Genomic DNA, 21,884 nt, shown 5'->3' on the forward strand with positions numbered 1-21,884 from the left:
AATCAGGTTCTTTTAACTGCTGAGTACCTTCATATCTTCCTGCAGCTGCAACAAGTCTCTTGCTCTTCAGAGGAGCGCGAAACCCTCAGAGGTCAAACTGCACAAATATTTCCTTCTTTACCTGTACAGACAATTGGCAAAAAACTTGGTTTATTGCAGTCATTTTTTTAATGCAGAGTTGCAAAATGTTTGTAATCACACAAAGGCAATGGAAACAGTCCTGTACTTCCTAGTCCAGTGGCCAGGGTAACTTTGATCCTACATTCATGAGCCAGAAACTATTTTCTGAAAATTTGGTGAGAACATTTTTGCTTTCATATTCTCTCCATTTTATAAATATCTTTGCTCAAGATCAAATCCTCCAGGAGTCTTTCCTTAAAAAACTAAGTTGAGCACCTTAAATCTTGCAAGGTTGTTTTTCCAGCCTAAAATATTTTCATATCCTTAAAGTGTGGACTTCAGAACTGGGACCAATATTTGAGCAGTAGCCTTAAAAATGCAATGTTGAAGCAGTAAGAGGGTTTGTTTCTTTTATTGGACAGTACTCAGTGTGCATTTTATGATATGAGCTTTTTTTTTGGCGCAACACTGTTCTGAGAACTGATATTGCTATTTATGACCACTTCTTAGTGCTTCCTGATGGCCTGTAAGTGTTGTTCCACATAGAGCCTGGTATATTTTCTGTATCAACTATGTTACTCTTTCTCAGATATTTTTTTTTTAATGTGATCATTTTGCCAAGAAAGCCGGACAATACTCATTGTATCATTCTCATAATTTGTTACCCCACTGCTTTTGCAGAGTCTTCCGCAAACTCTGCGGGCAAAACTTACCATTCTCTGGTTCAGTTAAACTGTTAACAGCATTGGACCAAGAATCAATTCCTTGAGGATTTTGCTGGAAAAAGTTGCACTGCTTTATAACTTACCATTAATAACTTAATTTTGAGATTGTCATTGAACAAATCTTTGATCCATCTAAGATGCATCTTTCTAAAAGTATGTAATATGTGAAATTTATGAAATAATGTAACGCTCAACTTTCTTTAATACTCCTTGTGTTAATTTGTCCCATTTTATTCTGCCAATATTTCTTGTAAACTTGGGAAAATTAGCTCTTTTGAGGTTTCAAAAAAATAAGTTCCCCTACTGATGCCTTATTCCTTTCATACAAGTCAAATGTTAGTAGATAGCTGGGGTGATGTAATTCTTAGAATGCATTAGGAACTACCGATTTCAAATTGGTGACTGATTCTGCTTTGTCTATCAAAATTATACTCAGTATTGAGTTATCCTGCACTGGATTCAGCCTTTCTGTAGATAGAGTATCACATACTGCCTTAAAATTCTGAGAAAGTTTTGTTGTTTTGGCTTGTTTAGCAAATATTTCTGAGATTTGAATTTGTCTGTGTTAATTAACACATCATTCCATACGTTTTAGACAGTTTGTTTCATTCTCTGGTGATATTAGATGTCCAGCTCACTACAGTTACCCTTTTCCAATTCTCCATTTTTAGATGTGTTTATTAGCTTTGTAATCCTTAAGCATTTGGTGACAGGCTGTTGCCTGGGATTCTGAAGCAGAGACAGGTTTTTAAGAAAAGTGGTCCCTTGCTGGGTTTATTACAGAGCACATGTATACATCATTGAAATGTTCCAGAAATAAAATGTCATAAAAAGATTCCGAAACACAGTTGTTTGAATCATATTATATATTCCTTGCACATGAACACCTCCCCTGTTCTTATTTATACCTAGAGTGTTAACATTAGTATATTGATAATTTTGGAATATGCTCCCTGTTTGTTCTTTAGCGCAACGTGATGAGTGTTGACTTCCTTTTTTAGTTAGTCACTATCATGCTATTATCCATCTTCATCATTATACATTTACATTTATGCAGAGCAGTTGGAGGAACTGTCACCCAGCCTCCTTGAGAAGCCATGTCTTCTCTGGATTGTGATTCTAACTCCCCTGCTAGATTCCAGTACTGTTTGCCCCTTGTTATCTCTGGGCTTTTTGTCTGGATCTGCTCTCCTGTTCTTTGGTCTGGGATTTGTCATGCTTCTGCATTTGAAAGTGATAATATCTTTCTCTGACCTGTTGGGGCTCCAAAGTGGATCCTAAGCAGCACGACAGAAATGGACTTTTAACTTTCAGGTTTTGTCATTGTGATTTGGCGCACAGTGGACAATGATGCAGACAGGATCTTGCTTAGCTGTGGAATGGATTATGGACAGTGCAGCTAGAACAGGATGAGATTTTAGCTGCAAAGTTCAAAGAAGTAATTACTGAGCATATCCAAATTATTTATTTTTCTAGAGGTTGATGAAGGGTGGGGGTCAAAGGAAGTTTTTCACAGTGACAGCAACTCCTAAGAGGTATTTCCATTTTGAATATTTTTTAATGTGGAAGAGCAATGGTCTTTTCCAGTCAGTCTCATTCTTAGTAATGTGTAAATGCTTTTTGAGATGTTTTCAGGAGATTTGAGAGATTCATTTTGAGGCGGGAAAACTTCAGCTTTGAAGTATTGAATGTTGGCAAAATAGTAAGTTACTGAAAAAAGGCATTGGAAAGGGGAACTGTCAGGTACCTTAATGCCTCTACTAACAGATCTATCAATATTGTTAATTTTTTTTTTTAAACTTTCCCCCTCCCCTCCATGCTGGTAATGAAGATGGGGATTAAGAACAAAAATCACACTTCAACATATTGTGTATTAGAAACATATTTTCTAATTGTATTTTCACTATGTTTGAAAGTTTTCATACTTTATATTGATTTAAAACTTACTTTGTTTTTCAGAATATTAAGGGGATTTCCTTGCCTACTTTTGAAACAAATCTTAAGAAAATTATTGAAATAATTTTTCTGCCAATAAGTAATTGGTATGTACCAGGACAATTACAAGATCCGTTACTCAAATATAGAAAGAAATTAAATAAGCAATTGGAAAATAATTTCTAAGCATCCTCAGTAGAATCTACTGCATCTCAGTGGATCATACTCAATTCCCATTTGTAACATGTCATGTTATTTCTGTCCTGCCTGGCAGACAGAGGGCTGTTACTGTGTCTCACTTGAGGACCAAGTTTACAGAGAATTTTTGTGTATTGAATCATAGGATGGCTTTGAGCTACTAATGTGATACTATCAAGAAAAAGGCAGTTTGAGTCTAGGGTATTTCATGCAAGGTAATTTATAAAGCTAAGGAAATATTAATGCCTGGTGTATAAAGTACTGCTGAAAAATCATGAGTGCTGTGAAGAGTTTGCCCATACAGAAGAATAAATGAAGTCAAACTGGGAGAGGTGTAGAAGAGGGCAGCTAGGAAGGCCTGTTTTACGTGAGGAGATTAAAAGAGCTTGTCTTGTTTAGTCTAGCAAAATGAGGGCTGAGGAGGACTACGACTGCTTTCTGTAACTACATCAAGGGAATAAATACTGGGGGAGGGGGGAGCAGGGCGAGAGACAGTGCTGTTAAAACTAAATGATAATGTTGGCACAGGAACAAATGCATATAAACTGTCTGAGTAAATTAAGCTGGAAATTAGGAGGCAGAGTCTCAAAATCAGCTGAGTCTTCTTGTAATAGTAGTTGGGAGCAAGAATAGGGCAAGTTTTAAGATGTATCTTTCTTAATTTATGACAAAGATGATTTGATGAGCTTGTCCAGTATAGTAGGGGAATAGGCATCCACTCCTGTATTCTCATGGCCTTAAACTGTTATTAGAGTCTGCAAAAGAATTGGAAGCAATAGTATTGTCCAGTCCTATTTTTTATTTATTCTTCTTGTTGATGGTAATTATTTTTTTAACTGCTACTCCTGTGAACTTTGGGTTTCTAAAGGACAAAACTTGCTCTTTCTGGATTTGACAATATTAGCAACAAAAAAAAGTGAACATTTACCATAAAAGATTGTTGGTGGTTGATGGATTAGCAAAGTAGTTTTCAACTTTCCTCAAGCACTGTAGTAACTCTGAAGAGTTAGCAAAAATATAAAGTAATGAAACATCTGTAAAGACTGTGTACCAATATTTTGTGATTTCTGCTGGAGTAAAGAATGCAGGATTGTCATTCCTCATAACATATTTGAAGAAAAGACAGGCTCCCATAAATGGCAAAACCTGTAAACATTGATAAATCTGATTAAATCCTCCCTTTGGGTTTTTACTGTCTGAAATGGTATAAAAGGGCCAGGTGAAGGGTTAGAGGATCTCCGTGTTCCGTTTCATCCCTGTATCTTTATTTGTTAAATAATACTGATAGCTACAGTTATCTTGCCAGGAATACCTGTCAAGATGTGAAGCCAGGTGAGATGTGAAGCATTTCATTTGGGGAGTATCTGTGCCAGGTGCAGTTAAAAAAAAAATTTAAAAAATTGCCACAGCACCATCTGTTTAGCAAGGGAAAGCAGCTATTGAAAACTCTGCAGAACCTTACCTGTGTTTGTTCCAATGGTACTGTGAAACTTTAACTGTGTAGTCTTAATGTTTCATTATTATATTTCTTTCCATGATACACATAATCATGTATGCAATATATGAAAGGTATGTATAATGAGGGTCACTTAAAATACTTAATTGGATTGCCATTTGGAAATATTTGTACTGTTTAGTAACTTAGATTAATCTGTTTGAGATTCTAGATGATGTTTACTGTTTTGGTTTTGCTTTTGAGTATCTGCATATGGCAGGTTTTACTTTCTTTTTTCGAAGACCACACATATGTCTCATCACTTGAGTAATCTGAGAATGTCATGTCTTTCCACTGTGCTTGTGAAGGTCACAGGCCTCCTCCATGCCTTCGAAGAGGGTGCTCACTAGCACCAGCCATCAGGATTGAAATGGAAAACTAAGAAGATATAGGAAAACACTAAGTGAGAAGGGAAATGAATTCTCATAGGGAAGAGGGAAAATAATAGGGCTGAAATGTTTTGATACTATTCCTCTTGTATGTAGCCCCAGACCTACTTTGAAATAACACCAACGATGCAAAATAACGTTTCACGCTTAAAAGAGAAAACAAAAGCAGGTGTTAGAGAAAGTGTTGAGAAAGCAGTGATCTACCAGAAAAATTAATTTTATAAAATGAGTCATTTAAAAAGTGATCTTTTACTGTGCCTATAAATACATCTACAGTCTGCACTGATCTTATAATAAATGTAAACACAGTTTTATACATTGCAAAATTCTGACCCAGCTGTTCCACTGTGACCAGGCTTCAGCAAAATGTCTCTCATGGTTCAACTGGATGGCTTTGGTGTTTAGTGGAGGAAAATTTCAAATAAGATCTAAAATACAGTTTTTGAAGGCTTTGTGCTTATGCTTAGTATGAAATAGGTATGTCTGCTGCTGTGCTGTTGAGGACGTGCATGATCTGTTATTTCTTATGTAAATGTGTAAGGTTTTGCAGAACTAGAACCTTTGATATAGAAAGGAAGAGCTAGAAACAACAGAACCAGATTTCTCTTAAAATTGTGTTGATCCCTTTTGTTGTCAGATAAGTATATTTTTGTCACTACAATTTTTCATTTTGTTACCATCCCTTATCTATTTAGAGTCTGTCTTTGCTATGATTTATGTCAAGGTTCTCTTCTGAATGGTGCAGCTTGTTCAGAGTATTTAACATAGCAGAGAACCTGGAGGACTTGGGGTCAAGACCCTGTTGTGCTAGGTGCTGCTTAAGGATTTTGAATAAACCCATCCCTGTCCCAGAGACCTCACGCTTCCTTTTTTGTTTTAAAGAGGCTGAACCCCTTTTAGGAAAAGGGGAAATAATGTCACCACGCAACTCTCCTCTGTTACAGCAGCAGGGCTAGTCATTTAATATCTTGATTTATAACAGTGTTGTAATCTAAATAGGAAGCAGGTGGAGTTACAACTGGGTACGATACTTTGGATATTAATGGCTTGGCTTGGCAGTGGAATTCTAAAGCTGTATATACTTTTTCTGTCTTAATTATGCATTCATTAAAAGCTTTTATACCCAACAGAATAAAGTAAATATTGTTTGATCTCTGTAGTGTGCTCCCAGACTGTAGATTTGCACAGCGGGGTCTTGATAATCTGAATAAATTGTATTTCCCCAAGGAGTTTATCTTTCAAATAAGGTCATAAAGAAATGCATTCTTTCCCCTTAGTTCTCCTTGTGCTTTTTCTGCTATTTATAACACGGAGCAGAGGAATAGAAGTATATTGTAGTCTGCTGTATACTTGGTTATGATTAACTTTAATTTATCAATCTGTTACTTACATCCTTTTCTGTGGCTTGTGCAAGGCAATTATTCTTTAAAGTACAAACGAATAAAGATGGATTTGGAAGTAATTTAAATACAATGTTTATATCTATTATTCCTGTTTGACAGTCTATCATATCTCTATATTAAAATACACCTCTGTATTAAAACATGGACAATGTCACATAATTTATTTTGAATATTTAATATTGTCATCTTTCAGATTATGTTTGTTCAGAAAACTGATTTTCTTTTACAAGGGTTTTAAATGTCAGCTCATTGTTAAATTGGTTTGGCATCTAAAGGTTGATACTACTGAATCAGAAGACCAGTAGTGTAGAACAATGGATTCTCTTACTTCAGAGAGGGGGGAGGCGGGGGGGGGTGTATAGTAAGTAGAACGCATAGGATCAAAGGCAGTTTCTCGTTTTAGAAGTAGACACTGATAAATAATTTGGCCAATTTATTAAATTGGTTTGAGTTTACTGTGAGATTTTAGAACTATTTAAACTGTTAGTTGTAAGATCTATATATATAATCTTATACATATTTTCTTAGTCTGAATGTGTTTCAGCAGTGTAACATACATCGTATTAGAAGAGATAGGATCGCTACCTTTCCCTAATTCTCTTCAGCTCTTAGTGGCAGTTCTGCTTGTGTTCATATTTCATCCTTCAGTTCAAGAAAGATAAGTGGCATATATTTAAAAGTTTATGAAAAGAAGATTAAAAGTTTCAATAATTTACATAAGCCTATTTTGTATTGCATGTTTTTAAAGAACATATACTTTGATACAGTGCTGGAAGAAAGTTGCACACAACTTTTAAATTTTGTAGCTGCTCTTTTAACACAATATAATGAAATCTGTGGAAAACAAGAGACTGCCAGAACTCTTATTCATGACGACACCTAAATTTAATTTCATAGTAACCTATTTCATTTTTAACAAAGTTTTTAATTCAATTAAGAGTTTAGTTTGAAAATCTATTCAAATTGGACTGAGTTGACAGTGATTGCTTTGATACTTCCTGTTGGATTTTTGTTTTTAAAGCTAGAAGATAAGGTGCTTTTTTTTTTTTTTAGGTAACTTACATACTGCATTTTAGTCTGATGTTTCTAAAAGTCTTACCACATATGAAGAGCTGATCTGTGGTATACATCTTGCAATCTCAGTGTGACATTTTTGCCCTCTAGTATCATGACGGAGACAGTAATGTATAGTACTGTATAATTTTGATTTGACTATTGGTATGACAGTGTGATAATTTTCAATTGTAAAAGCTAATGCACTACTTGCTTCTTTGGCTGTGAAATACAAACCTGTGGATCAACTCTAACCTTACAAAACCAGAAACAAATGTTTCTGATTACAGGCCAAGACCAGTTTTAACAAAATATACTTGCAATATTCATCAAGCAGTAAACCAGAAGTCCAGCAGGTCACTAACACATTATGTTAGGCGAACCATCAAAAATCCTCTGAAGCTTACCAATGAAAATAAGTAAAAACATAAACCCCCATAATAAATAAATAAATAGACACATAAATAAATAAGCAGCTGAAATAAGTGAACACATACAAATAAAAATAAATACTATTGTAAATAAACAACTGGTGAGAGTTTATTTATCCATTCATAAGTATATTTGGCATCTTCAACTGTATGATAGCTTTCATAAAAAACTTCAATTGGTGTTGATTTGAGGGGACAGGGGAGTCTGGGGGATCATCAAAAATACCCAAACTAAAAATGAAGGCTTACCAGTGTCTTTCAGATTTCACTGCAAATGTGAAGATTTTTCAGGGGAAAACTGCATTTGTGTGTCATATTACTGTTTCTCTCTAATGAGGAAAGATTTTATTATGATACCTGCAGTATTGTCATCTTCTGAAGTCTACCAAAAGTCATAAGTCCTCCTCCATTGACAGTGGGGTTTGATCAGGCCTGTATTTTTAGATGGGCTGTTGATCCTCAGATCACAATGCTTGATTCTTTATTTGTTTATTTTAATCCTCTCCAGATACAGCTGTTGACTACAAAAGAGCTCAATAAATATACACTGAGCTCTTCTAAATTTCTTTCTGGATGTTTGGCATTCATTCAATCAGGGAGTTGTTTGAAAAGATCGTCTTCCAAACCAGGGACAATAAACCATGGTTGTTGCTTGTCAAATGCTGTGATGTTTACTTCGATTATACTCCTGTGCGTTGTTGCCACCATTGCATGGCCATCGCAGAAGTGGTGGTGTGAGGTCTGTGATCTGCAGGTATTAAATCACCGAGCAAGCGCACAAACCAGATACTTCTCCTGTAAAAATTCATTCCTTTCTCTTTCTTTCTGCAATGGGGAGGGATTTATCCTTACCTCCTCTACGTTAGTGTGAAGAGGAGCTGACACTAGCCTATCTGTGGCTTTTGGGATGATGGCTGTTAGTGCTTGTTCTGGCAACGTAAAGAGCTTCTCTTTGTTCTTCCAAGAAAACAATGGGAAACTCCTGTGCGGCAGTTTAAGTAGATAATGAATAGGATTTATCTTTAATGTGCAAGCCTGCCAGGGAAGGCGCGCTGTTCAGACTGGGAGATTATGTAACAAGTAGGAGCCTCCACAGGAATTTGATTCCGTTTCCTCCAGTACTGAGTCCTCTAAGCAGGTGAAAAAAATTTTCTCCACTCTCCATTGCATATGCATAAACAGCTCCACAGTCATTGGGACAGCCACCCAATTCACACGTTCAAGATGTAGTCCATAAAACATTCCAAAAAACCCCCTCTTCGCACTTTCCCATCTTCCCTGTTGCTCTGCTCTATCTGCCAGCCGTGCAGCTCATTTGACATTTACAAGATTTCTTGTCAGTTTCATTTGGTGCTGCCATTCCATCCAGCAGAGCAGTGAAAGTGAAATTGACTTAATTTAGTCTGTTTCTCTTTCCTGCTCTAGTCCCTATGTTAACTAACCAGCAAAGTGAAACTGACAAGACTTCTTGTCATTTTCACACATGGAGCTGGTCAAGGAGAAGGCGGCTGATAGGGAGCAATGCGGTAAATTGGAAGATGAAAACCAGGATTGCGGAGGGGAGAGGAAGAGAAGTGTGAGCGTACAGCAAGAACAGAGAAAACGGGTAAACACGCTTATTTCCCAGACGTCCTGGGTGCTTTTCGCTACTACAGATGAATTCTTGGCCTCTCCCCTGAAGAGCGTCTGGTCTAGAATACCAGTAGTTAGCTGTCCAGATGCTAATTTACAAGGTATGCCAAGTTGAAAACATTACCTTGTAAATATAGGTTATCTGTTACCAGGATGGAAAAAACTTCCTGCACTGAGTTACTGTAGCTTTTGTCTCCACAGATTTTCTGCTGCTAGAAGCGGGGAGGAGGAATATGAGGCCAGCATCCACTATAGGTTGATGTCAGTGGCTGGAAAAAAAGGGTCTACTTGTTCATTGAAGATAAATTTATACATAATAAAATGTAGCTCAGCATCTCGTATTTTGTGAGGTTTCATGGAACTAAAAGTCATACTACACAGGTGCTCTAGTTCAATCAAAACAGTAAATAATGAACAAACAATTGCTTTGTAACAAACCATTGTAGTTAACAAATACATTTTTTTTTAATCCACTTGTTAACTCCTGCGAGCTCTTGTCATATAGTGTAAATCACGCTGGTTTATTATTTGATGTACTAATCCATATTTCTTACAGATGCTATATGCGTATATAACCTTAGTGGTTGCAATATAAAGTAGTACTATCATATATATTTTCATATGCACTGGTAACATTTACACATATATTTTGAATGAGGCTGTGTTAATTAATTTCAAGTTATATTACCTTCCTTCTCCGCAGCTCCAAAAGAACAACCTTTTCTCATTATCTGAGACCTATGGAGTTTTTTATTCTGTTTTGTTTTTTTTTTTTTTTTTTCTGAGATGTATTTTGTTTGCTTCACCCATTTAGGAATTAAATAGTTTTAATTACTTGGACCTGTATAAGCTTGCGGACCTCTTCAACCTGACTTTGTTGGAGAATGCAGTGGTTGACTTCTTAGTAAAACATCTGTCTGAGCTATTGAAGAGTCATCCTGAAGAAGTTCTGGCACTCCCATACTGTCTCCTTCGAGAGGTTTTTAAAAGTGATAGACTCACTTCACTCAGTGAAGAACAAATCTGGCAGGTAAGGAGATTGGTGAACAAGCAGAATGTGTGATACTTTATAAACCATAGCAGTAATCTGTTGTTTTGAAACCCTGGAGCAATCTCGAGGGAGAATAAGCACTTGAGCAAAAACTGTGAATAACAACTGAGGGAAATTTTTAAATGAAATTCAGAAAATGTTGTGTTGTGTTAATGCAATTAGTTTGTTTGAAAGAGAAATGTGTCTTGTTGCTTAACTTGTGTTACTCAGATGTGGCCAGAGATTTTCTTCCAGATCCAACTTCGTTGGTGGGAAGAGATGGCCAATCCAGGCAACTCAATTATCATTGCCTCTGGTGAGGCTAGTGCAGCAAGCCTGGCAGCAAACCTGCTTCTGCAGTCTCTCCCATTCACTTCTGACAAACTTAGCTGTGTAAATTCAGTAGTCATTTAAATTGTTTAGGCCACCACAGCTGAGTTTGCCTGAAGCAAATTAGCGAATCATCACACAGGCTGCTCTGCTCAGAGATGAGTGGAGGCATCAGTGGAAGGTTTGTGGCAAGAAGCTGGTGGTGATCGTTTCTTTTAAAAAAGCTGGCTCTCAAAAAGGACCAGGTTGCTAGCCATAGAATATTAACAAGATAAAAGCATTATGTTGTGACCTTTAGTATGGAAGGGGGTGGGGTGGGAAACCTAATACGAAAAAAACATGTAGCCTGTAAAGAGCAACACCAAAACAAAATCTGTCCTTGGAAACATTCCCGTCATATGTCTGTAAAAATTGCAATTCACAATATAGTAGAAGGAAATCTCTATAACACCGGTTACCCAAACACTTCTTTCTGTTTCCTTTTTGCTGTCATGTTTTATAGAAGAAAAGTATTTCAGGGTATTTCAAGGTAGAAAGTAACTTCCTAAAAAGAAAGCACAGGTTTCTTTCAAGCAAGTGGGTTATCTTGGTCCAACGGAGAAGCCTGAGCATCAGAAGATAGGTTTATATTTCAGTCCTTGTTATTTATCTACTTATCTTTTGGATTCTTCTAAGCAAATCATTTCACCTATATGCCATCATTTTCTCAAAGTGTAGAATGTGTGTTCATCTGTGGGGCACTTCATGTTCTGTAGATGAATAACATCATGCCAGAACAAAATATTTATTCTTAACAAATAAAAATGTCTAGTTAAGCTCTTCAAGCCACAAAGACAGTATGCAGATGTAACTTAACCCTTCAGTTCATATTTGTTTCTGAAACTTTGAGGCTTTAGATTATAGAGTATTTTAAAAAGATGACTTTCTGCAAATATTAATATAAAGTTAGACTTTCGCATGTCCTAGTCTCTGGAGGATGTCTGTACGACAGAACCTGCAGTACACTACCCATGATGGTGGGTTTGGTTTGGGTTTTTTAAGCATGATTTTTAGGCCTAACCCAGTAGTACTACACTACTGGGAGTACTAGCCCGTATTCCCTTTATCAGAAAAGGTTTTGTTGTACAAGTTCATATATGGGGCATGGCTGATTGGCCAATTGGGTTTTATCATAATTTCTCTGCCAGGTTAGTGAAATATCCTAGCTACCTGCTTGGGTATACTTTCGCTAGAAAAGTTGCTGCAGAAAGCCACACAAGTATTATTTAATGCTAGCTCAGTAATGAACAAGCATATACAGAGTCGTATGCCCTATGCAACCTGCTGAAACAAAGTTTGGGAAGTGGGAGTTTTTAAATCTTGTGTCATTGTCCTGTCCTGCAAGAAGAACTCAGAAATAATTTTCTTAATTGTGTGCACTCCAGTCAGTGAACACTTCATGAGGCAAATATGACAAAGCTTCTGTTTCTGTTGCAGGGTCATACTGGGGAGAGATACTTATAGGTAATATGCTGCTTTTTGAGTGACAACAAACTCCACACTGTCCGTTTAAGTGTTATCATAATTGCCTCTGTAAAGGTTACTAATGCTGTTCCGAAGAATTTTTTTTAAACTAGTTTTCTGCTGCAGGCAAAACGTGCGTGTGTCTTTTTAATTCAGTCTGTACAACCAGGAATAAATATATATTTATAAATATTCCAGGTCCCCTGAATGAATTAAAAGACACACATAAATATTTACCAATTTAGGCATTCAGAAGGCAATAAGAAACTGGGTTATTTGCTTTATCTTAGTAAATAAGTAATTCCCTCATAGTCAACCCAATAGAAGAAAATCAAATCAGACCAGCTATATTGCCTCAAGTGTAGTTAAGTTCATCATTTTTGCTAAGGTTATAGTGGTAATGCAATATACCATGGAAGAATCTAATATTCAGCCCAGGGTGAAGATTGGGTATGCCAGAGGATTAGTGTCAGGGTGCTTTATAGAAGTGAAACTTGATGGACAGGCTGGAGACAGATCTACAGAATCTCATTAAATTGCTGAATTGTTCATTACTGAGCACTCTCACTGTAATAAAGTGCTCATTGACTTTGACAAATCCCCATCCCATGTCTTAAGGAAGAACAGCAAAGCAAGAGGTGTTGGGGAAGCTGGAGGAAATTGGCACAAAGTGGGGCAGATAATAGAAAAGCTGATGGGGGATGCTACCGTTTGATTTGTCTGTCTTACCTGTGACTAGTGTGGCCTCCTGCGCACACACATGCATGCATGTTATGGCTATATGAATTCAGTGTGTCCCCAAGGCACCTTTACTAGTAGGGCTCCCATGAAGCCCTAAGCACAAATTAAAGCTTCCCTCAGAGAACCTCTGGAAAGGGTGCCACTGTCTGCAGAGCGCAGTTATTTTCACTAGTTTAAATTTCCAGTGTCCACTGGGCGATTCGATCCTAATGCACATGAAGATTAAGGCAGTTATTTTAATGCATCAAAATGTGTACACGGAGTGATGCTTGAATATGATTTAAACTGAAGTGACTGCAGCTCATATCTGGCACATTTTGGGTTTTTGTTAGACTACGTATTCACAGTTGCCCAATTTTAGTGAATATGGTGAAATATAACCTTGAACAAACCAAGTTTGAGAAAGTTAAACAGTAATATTAATGTCAGTATACAGGCTGTGAATTAATGTAGAATACTACAGTAATTCCTGTTGATTCTTTCAGAAAGAAAAATGTGACTTCCAAACCAGGATAAAGTGGACAAACTAAGTAGTTCATTCCTCTTTCTACCTCTTAAAATCTTAGGAAACTCTTTGGCCTAATGTAGGTGTCTGATTTTTAGTGGAGACAATAGACAAGGAATACAATGATGCATTTCTTAAAACAAGTAAACAACAGAAAGCAAGCCCACCAGAAAACCCCCATAGGCTATGAAATTGGAGCAATTTACAATGCCTTTTTTTAGCTAGGCTAAGCCAGTAACAATGATTATTAGGTGACATAGGATTTGTTTTTATATTGATTTTTTACATTTTACTAGCATGTGAGATTATGAAATCTTTTGTATATATGAAATTTATGATTTGTCAGCTGCATTAAAGTGTGAGTAAACTTAAAGCAGTGACATGGACTAAAGGATTAAATAAAAAAATGAAGAAAACTAGGGAAGAATCCTGAAGAAGTTGGAGGGGAAAAAAGCAGATTCTTTGGTATTTTTCCTCTTCACCATGAGCTGTGCAGCGCACTTTTTTTCACAGGAAATGGTCATGATGAGGACATAAACGTCTAGTTTATCATGAAGTGAAAAGTGAATCTTTTCATAATTGGCCATTACTAGAAAGGCTCATTGGCTCTACTTTAAGGAAGCAGATGAATCCTTTCCCTTGATAATTGAAAAGGTAACCAACCCTGTACAACAGAATGTGTTCTCAGAGAAATCTAGCAGTAGAGGGCTTCTTGTTGGAACCTTAGCAAGTAGAAAGCAAGCCAAAGATTTAAGTAATAAACTTAATGTTTATTACTGATGTTAGGCTTAGTTTTAGTATAGTTATACCTTATCGTGTTCATTATTAAAAACTTCAGTGTCATGAGGCTTAAATGTTCATATTTCAAGGATCATACTTATAGTTACAGATAGAAATATCTACTGGATCATTCTGTCTCCCAGCAATCCATTGGTCAAATGATACTGTATTAATTACAGCACTTGATCCAAGGTGAAGTCTTGAATCACGTTTGGCAAAAAATCTTAACGTGACATCATTGTAGATTAGTTTCTTCCTTCTCTGCTACTGGTTAAGTAGGTTGTTAAAGGATATATATTTTTTAAACAGCTAACATGAAAAATAGATGAATTTTAGTATTTGCCAATACTTCTGAAGTTAAGGTTAGGAGGTTTTTCTTGGTTTTTTACTTTACCATGCAACTCAGTTTCTTGGTAATCAACTGATAAGCAAGCAATCTAGGAAAAATTGGTAGATAAAACTGCATGAGTAGTTTATTCAGCTAGAAAGCATGCAACTATGTCGTGTCTTTTCCAGGGCTAGGCTCCCAAGACATTCCAGCCCTGTTAACTTCCTTGTGTGCAACTTGTGAACTTGTGTTCATAAAGCAGATGTTCCACATATGAAAGTGTAGCACAAGTTATTCCTTTTGTTACTGTGGATGTGATGTGCAAAATCAGTCTTAGGTCTCTGTATTAGAGAAGTGTCTTTGCTTGTATAAATAGAAAAATAAAAGACAGGAAGACTACAGTGTTAAAGGTCAATATGAGTTGTTAAGCATCTATTTTATAAAAATAATAAATGTATAAATTCAATTTCCTTATTAAAGTCCTGTTTATCCTTTTCTAAGGGAAAGTAAAATGCCCTATTTTCAACTGCCTTTTCTTACACTTGAGCTCCATTTTGAATCTTCTGGTGGCATTTGTGGAGGGCCAAAAGTATTCTCAGGCAGAAATCCCACAGAGTTCAGTTCTCTTGGAGATTTTGCGGTGTGCGCATTATAGCAGGCTGTTACAATGGAACAGTTCTCTGCTGAAGACAGGCCCACAGACATCTTCCATACATCTCCAGTGGTGCCCACTTTTTCCTATGCAGAACAGCAGTTTCTAAAGTGGGTTGTCATGTTCCCAGTACAAGCTTGCCATTCCTTCAGTGCAGTACTTGAATTTTTTTTTTTGCTGTCAATCTTTTGATTCTACAGAGCAATTTTTAACATGGAGAGAGCAAAATTCATGTTTCTCAGGGGTATATATATGTTTTGATGAAATGTGGACTAAGTGCCTTGCTAAATGTGAACTTAAGTTTTACTGCAAAACAAGTAACGACATAAAAGAGTAAGTGAAGGAAAGCATCTCGGTAATCAACGTTGTGTTTAAACAGTATATTAGCCTTTCACTGTTCAAGAAATAAGCTTAAGTGCTCTCTTGGGCAATAAGTGAAATCACGTCTGGTGGTCTAATGCTCGTCCCTAGTGAGTATTTAGCCTAAGTAGAAAACCATCATACTAAAACATGGCTGTCAGCCTCTTATCAAGAAAGGCATAGGAGAGAAAAAAGGAGTTTGATGCCTATCAAGGCCAAGGTGAATTGCTGAGGCTATATGGGAAAATCAGCATATTTCCCATGCATGTTTTGCTGTGTTTTCACCCCCTTTTTCACACCCTTTTCATGAGTAGTCTATGTAAAAGTGCCAAAGAGCCACCCTTGAATCCCTGTATCCACTGTGCTGGATCTGTGATGGTTGCACTACGTATCATGACTAGCTGCAAGCAAGATTACGTAGTTACTCTCAAATAAAAACTGTGTGAAAACATAACCTATGATAGGATGTAGGTTTCCTTTTCCTAAGGCTAATCCTCATAATCACAGGTATCTCACCTGAATTGACTGTGTGCAATGGTAATATTCTTTTCGGTCTCTCCAGACTATTTGTGTGGGACTCATTTTTATAAACATAGGCATATGCAGCATTTTTGGTAGGATATCTATGATATATAGGCCAAGCTGGCAGTTGTGGCACAGGCTCTGCAAGGAGGTCAGTGTCTACTGGAGCTGCAGACGAGACAGGGTTCATGCAGGCTACAGTGGATCAAGGCAGTGGATGTACACAGCTGAATCTCACACTCTGCTCTGCTGATGTGCTCAGGTCACGCACATTTTTCCTGATATAATTTCTGCATCATTTGTAATAGTAATGGCATTTTGGCTTACAGTGAAAATGAATGCTGCCCCTGTTGGTGCTGTCCCCTTGCTTTATGAAACACCTTCCCCCTATATCTGCCTTAGCTTAAATCTAATGGGCTCTTAATCTTGTCCTTTACAGTAAACTTTTGTGAACTTTATATATGCTTTTGTTCTGAACTTTTGAAAGTTTCTGCCTGTTATTTCTCGAATGTTGGCTAATCTTGTTACTGTTATTTATCAAGTATAGAGGTATAGAAAGGGATTTTCTATATTAAAACTAGGCTTATGTTAGGAGCAACTGTGTGCTCTTCTAATTTTCTTTTTGATACATGTCAGTTCCAATCAGAAAACTTGATTATTTTGCTGCTGTTGCTGTGAGCAATAGAGAAATTGCTGGAGGGCATTACTTTTGCCTCGGTGTCCTACAGTAATATTGCCTCACCTTATTTATCCCAGATTAACTTCAGAACTGCACAGAGCATCACACCAGTATTTAGGAAGGCTGCTGTGCCCACAGCTCTTGAATTTAAGTCACTTCTTCAGCTAAGCAATGAATGTGTGCTTTGATTTAGAAAGCGAAAAAGAGGACGCCAAGGTGTGCACACAGCAAGACCGCTTCTGTGATATTGCTTTCTGCATTTGAATTAGTCTGTTATGGTGGGGTTTGTGTTGACTGTTATGCTCTTTGTGGCACTGATCTATTGGAGATTAACTGAAATATAATTGTATTAATACACAGGTATATGGTTACATAAAAGAAAGCTGCTGAGGCTGTTGTGAAAGCCAGGCGTGATTGGAAATATACATTACATTCATTTTTTAGTTAAAGAAAAGAACAACATAAATGAAGTCTAAAACCCACAGATACCATGGATGATCAAATGAGGCAGTCTGTTGTTACTATCTTAGTTAATGTCTTCCATTCAGAGATACAAATGTTAGTAATCTCTACTCTTTCAAAATCCCAGTAAAGCTATTTAACACTGTTTCTGATGGATTTAAGCTTGTTGAAAATAATAGAAAATGAGAAGCTCTTTTGAGAATTTCCAGCTCCGTATTTCAACAAGTTTTCCATTGTGAGCTGGTAGAAGCATTACCTCTATTTGTAACTATGGAGCCAAAGAAGATGAAGAAAGAAAATTGAATTCCAGGTTGTCTAAAACCATACAAATTGTCATCAATATGTTAAGAGAGCTACAATCCAGTTTTGGGGTTGTTTCCGCTTGTACCTAAACTAAGTGTGTAAAGTTAGATGAAATAAATTTGCGCCCATATGTCTAGACCTGCTATTAAGTGGGTGCAGTTCAGCATGACTGCTGAGATCTGACCAGCTGTTGTCCCTTGCTATCACTCCTGCCCCAGGACCAGGACACTAGTGGCTCCAGGAGGGTGAGGAGGCAAGGAGATGGAAAAGCAGTGGCACTCCTGGCACTCCTTGCTTACTCCAACAGGGAGACCCTTGGCAGCTTCCGTATGTGTGTGAGTGAGCTGCGGAGCTGGGGGTTTCGTTGCCTCACGACAAAGGGTTCCTTATATTCCTTTGATCACCTTGGACTCCCTCGTGCCAGGGAGAAATGGAAGAAATTATGACAAATACATATGTCAAAAAGATCTTAAGGAGCCTCACTGTGAAGTGGCTTCCAAGCTAGAGGTCTATGTGGGATAGTAATGACAGATGGAAAGATCACAGTCTCTGAAGTGAGAATCTGTGCTGAAAAGCTTTCAAACTGCTCCTTTAGGGTGGAGCCTATTTTAATGTTCGTGTGAAACTGTATGGGTCTGAATTTTATGAGGTTCACCTTTTAGCAGTTGCAGTTGTTTCAGTTTGCTTCAGCTATGATTTAGTTGGTTTAAATAATAAATTTATGTTTGTTTAATCTTGTAGTAGGGAAGCTCTGACATTCCCAATTCATGAGATACGTTTGGGATCTTAAATGCATTTACAAATGTGACTCTAAGTGTTTAAGTCACTTTTTAAAAGAAATAACATTCTTAGGACAAATAGTTGATTTTGAAAAATTAACTCATCACTTAAAAATAATATGAGTCCTGCGTTAACCTGAAGCCCATCATGTGGGGATTAAATCAAAGTCAATAAAATTGACATCATTAAGTGGATGTGATTTGATTAAAAGGGAAACTTCTGTTCTCAAAAAAGCTGAGTGAGCTTGCTAGTGTACTTGCTTGTTCTTTTTGTATTTAAAAAAGGAAGGGGAAAAAATATCCCTTTGTGAAAAATTAGCCAAAAGAAACCAGACCCTAAAATACATATGTAACTTTGTTGTTGTCATGCTGTCCTCTGAGGCACATTCTTCACGGGATTTGAGAAAGCAGAAGTAAATTATCTGCTGACAGGAAAAGGCCTAAATGTTCCCACAGTTAATATTAGTGGGCCCATCCATGTTAAAATGAGGTTCCAGTGGCACTTCAGAGTTGAAGAATCAGGCTCACTAATGCGTAATGTGGACTTCAGTGCCTAATGTTTGATAACTGTGGAGGTGCAGTGGCTGGGAGAAAGTAGGGGACACTTGGACAGCTTTTGGCTCTGAGACCCGGACAGGTAAGCTGACACAGTTCTTGTCAGAGGGCTTAGTTGGTTCATTAAAATAGTAAAGCAGAACAAAACAGAAATAAAGTTCCTGTAGTGAAGGCACTGGTGATATCACTGGTTAAAAAAAAAAACCAAAAACAAAAACAAAAAAAACCACCTGGTGATTTCACTTGGAAAAATTGACCTTGGTGATTTTGTAGTAACATGGCATGTTGAGAGCATACATATATATAAACTGACTAAGGAGAGTATGTACTTTGATGTTCGTTTTTGTGTGTGACCTAAGATATTAATGACATACAAGTCTTGTATAGCTGTTGTCAAGATTATTATAGAAAATGATACATTTTTATGTGATTTGCTGGATTTGCCTATTAAATCCGTAGAAAATTATACCCTAACAATAGGGAAGAAAGGAATAGGAATCTTTCTACATTCAAGAACCATTTAGACTAATTTTCACAGAGCTGAATTGCATTTTTATAGAATTTTGTCGATTTTGTGCCTATTTCATTCTCTAACAATTTTTACTGATGAAAGCTTGTAGATTCCTGTCTCCATAGAGAGCCACTATACTTCTAAAACATATTCCAAGGGAACAAATAGAGAGGAATAGCAATAAAAACAATGTGTATCAGATTGTGAAAGATTGTCATTTCCACTTACAATTATGTACTAGCAACTTATTTTAATGCTAAATGTGTCTATGTAAAGTTTCAGTGCATTTGATGTCAGCCTGAATGTTTCCTCTGAAAATAAAATGAGCAATTCTAGATTTTGAAATTATGGCTGCTGGGGCGGCGGGGGGGGAGGTCCTCTTCTTCCACCTCCCATGTGCTCTGTCCTCACCCCATTTGAGAAAAGAGAAATGCTATCATAAACTTTGATCTCCTTCAACTGAAATCAAATCACAGTTAAGAGTCCTAGTTACACGGCTGTGTTTATGAAGAGATAAGCTTCTGTTCATTGCAACTTCAGAAAAACTTATTGGAGATAAAGCACCTAACAATGTTGGTTTTACCATCACGACAAATGATGGAGGGTCTGAACTTGAGCATTTTGTGATGCATTAGAAAATGGATGGCAAGAAGTTGTTACCTCAGAGCTTCTTGCCATTTGATCCAGTTGTTAAAGAGAGGCAGATCTGTTAGGCTCCATAGGTTTTAGGAACCTATGAAGCTACATTTTAGGGATGTTTATGATGGGGGGGCTTGCTTGTCATTTCTAACTGTCTATGGCTGGACCTGTTTGAAAGGAAAAAGCGAGGTTCTGTCTCCGGATACCATATTTTGGGTTTGGTTTTTTTGCTTTGCTTTGCTTTGCTCTGGATAGATTGTCACCCTCCACACTCCTTTCTGATGATCTCGTTAAATCAAAATTTACTTTGATTGCAAAGTAATCCTACTTCAAGTAAGTAGAGCCTTTCCAGTGTGATCAATCCCAGCTCATTTATTTTATTTGTGTACACTTCCAGGTGTGATGGTCATTGCAGTGCACAGGAAAATAGAGTGGTTGTCAGTAGTGGGGTAGCTAAAGTCTGTTGCAATAGGGTCTACGCACCAGCTCATACAGGTTTTAAACACACCATTGTACATATGGAGCTAAGGGGTTGCACTGGGCCTTGCTCGTTCCTTTGATCATAGTAGAAGAATGAGTTTAGGTGCAAGAAGCACATTTGTAGGTCTGTCTTTGTAGGGAAGCTCCAAGTGACTGTATAGGAAACTACTCCATGGTTTGAGGACTTAATCACACAAGAACGCACTTCTCTTGAAGCACACTATGGGATAGTTTTGTCTTTGCTGCTCCAAGAAGGTTAAGGAAGAATGCAGTGTTTTATTGCCTGTATGGAAATATGCTTTTCAGCTGCAAAAATATCTCAAATACTGTTGTCAGGTGATATTGAGGGATCCGTTTTGTCCTCAGTTTGATGCCTGCATCTCACCAGGTTTCATTCTGTGGCATGGAGCACAAAAAACTCCACAGGAGTTTGGTAGTGGGGTAAAGAGACTCAGCTGCGGACAGGTTGAGGGGACAGAAGATTTTGATTATGTGTCAGCTGTACCATTGCTGTCTTCTGTCATATCACTTAATTTTTCTCTCTCTTAGTTCCCATGTTGGGAAAATGGTTGAAATGTACACTTCTCTCAGAGAAGCTCGAGTTTTACTGCTTATAAATTGCTTTGAGATACTTGGAAGGAAAGTGCTATATAATTTTGAAGTTCAGATTCCCCAGAAGGTGTAAAATGGCAAACTTCCATGAGCTGTGATAATTTACAACAGCTGAGAGTTTACCTTCTGTCCCTACCTTACTTCACTTTGAGCTTGAGTAGATGAAAACTTTAGTTTTTCCATTATAGCAACTCTTTGCTTTAATATAATATAATTCGTTACCATATATAATGTTATATATTAATGTAGTTCAGCTAGCCTTTTGTAAAGCTGATTTTTGATCATAGTTATTTTATTGCAAATCTAAAAAGCTGAAATATTTTTATTGAGGTTAGTCAATGTCTTCTAGGTAGGCTTCTGTCTAGTCTCATTTCCAGTAAATACAAGAAATGGTAAAATAAATGCATTGGATAAAGTGTGTAAAAGAAATGAATACAGTTTTGAAATGTGTACATTCTATTCTTAACTGTTACTGTAAAACTGACATTTTTTCCTATGTGTTTCATAGGAAACACATACATAAAAAATGAAACTAACACTGTCTCTCTCAGAACCTTTGTGATAAAATAATGGCCTTTCTGGGAAGACCAGTATCATTGTGTAGCACCAGGGAGGAATGAAGCTTGCAGTAAAGCACTGGGCTGAGAACGCAGGGTGGAGGTATTTGGTTGGTGGAGAGTTCATCTTTGGGATGAAGAATTCCTCCCTTCCTCACAAGGATGTTGTGCAGAA

At 37.2% G+C, this 21,884-nt stretch overlaps 1 protein-coding gene across 7 annotated transcripts in view; it reads left to right on the forward strand.

Moving 5' to 3' along the window:
- The window catches only part of KLHL32 (kelch like family member 32), a 97,450-nt gene that overhangs the window by 48,389 nt on the left and 27,177 nt on the right, over positions 1 to 21,884 (forward strand). For 5 of the 7 annotated variants that reach the window (XM_072857858.1, XM_072857864.1, XM_072857859.1 and 2 more), the window contains one exon: positions 10,196 to 10,411. The exons of the other annotated variants lie outside the window; for them this stretch is intronic. In XM_072857858.1, the coding sequence (XP_072713959.1) occupies positions 10,196 to 10,411 (216 nt within the window). The remainder of the gene's footprint in view (positions 1 to 10,195; positions 10,412 to 21,884) is intronic. 7 annotated transcript variants of the gene reach the window in all.

Source organism: Ciconia boyciana, chromosome 3 (genome assembly GCF_034638445.1).
Source record: "Ciconia boyciana chromosome 3, ASM3463844v1, whole genome shotgun sequence".
Classification (NCBI taxonomy): domain Eukaryota; kingdom Metazoa; phylum Chordata; class Aves; order Ciconiiformes; family Ciconiidae; genus Ciconia; species Ciconia boyciana.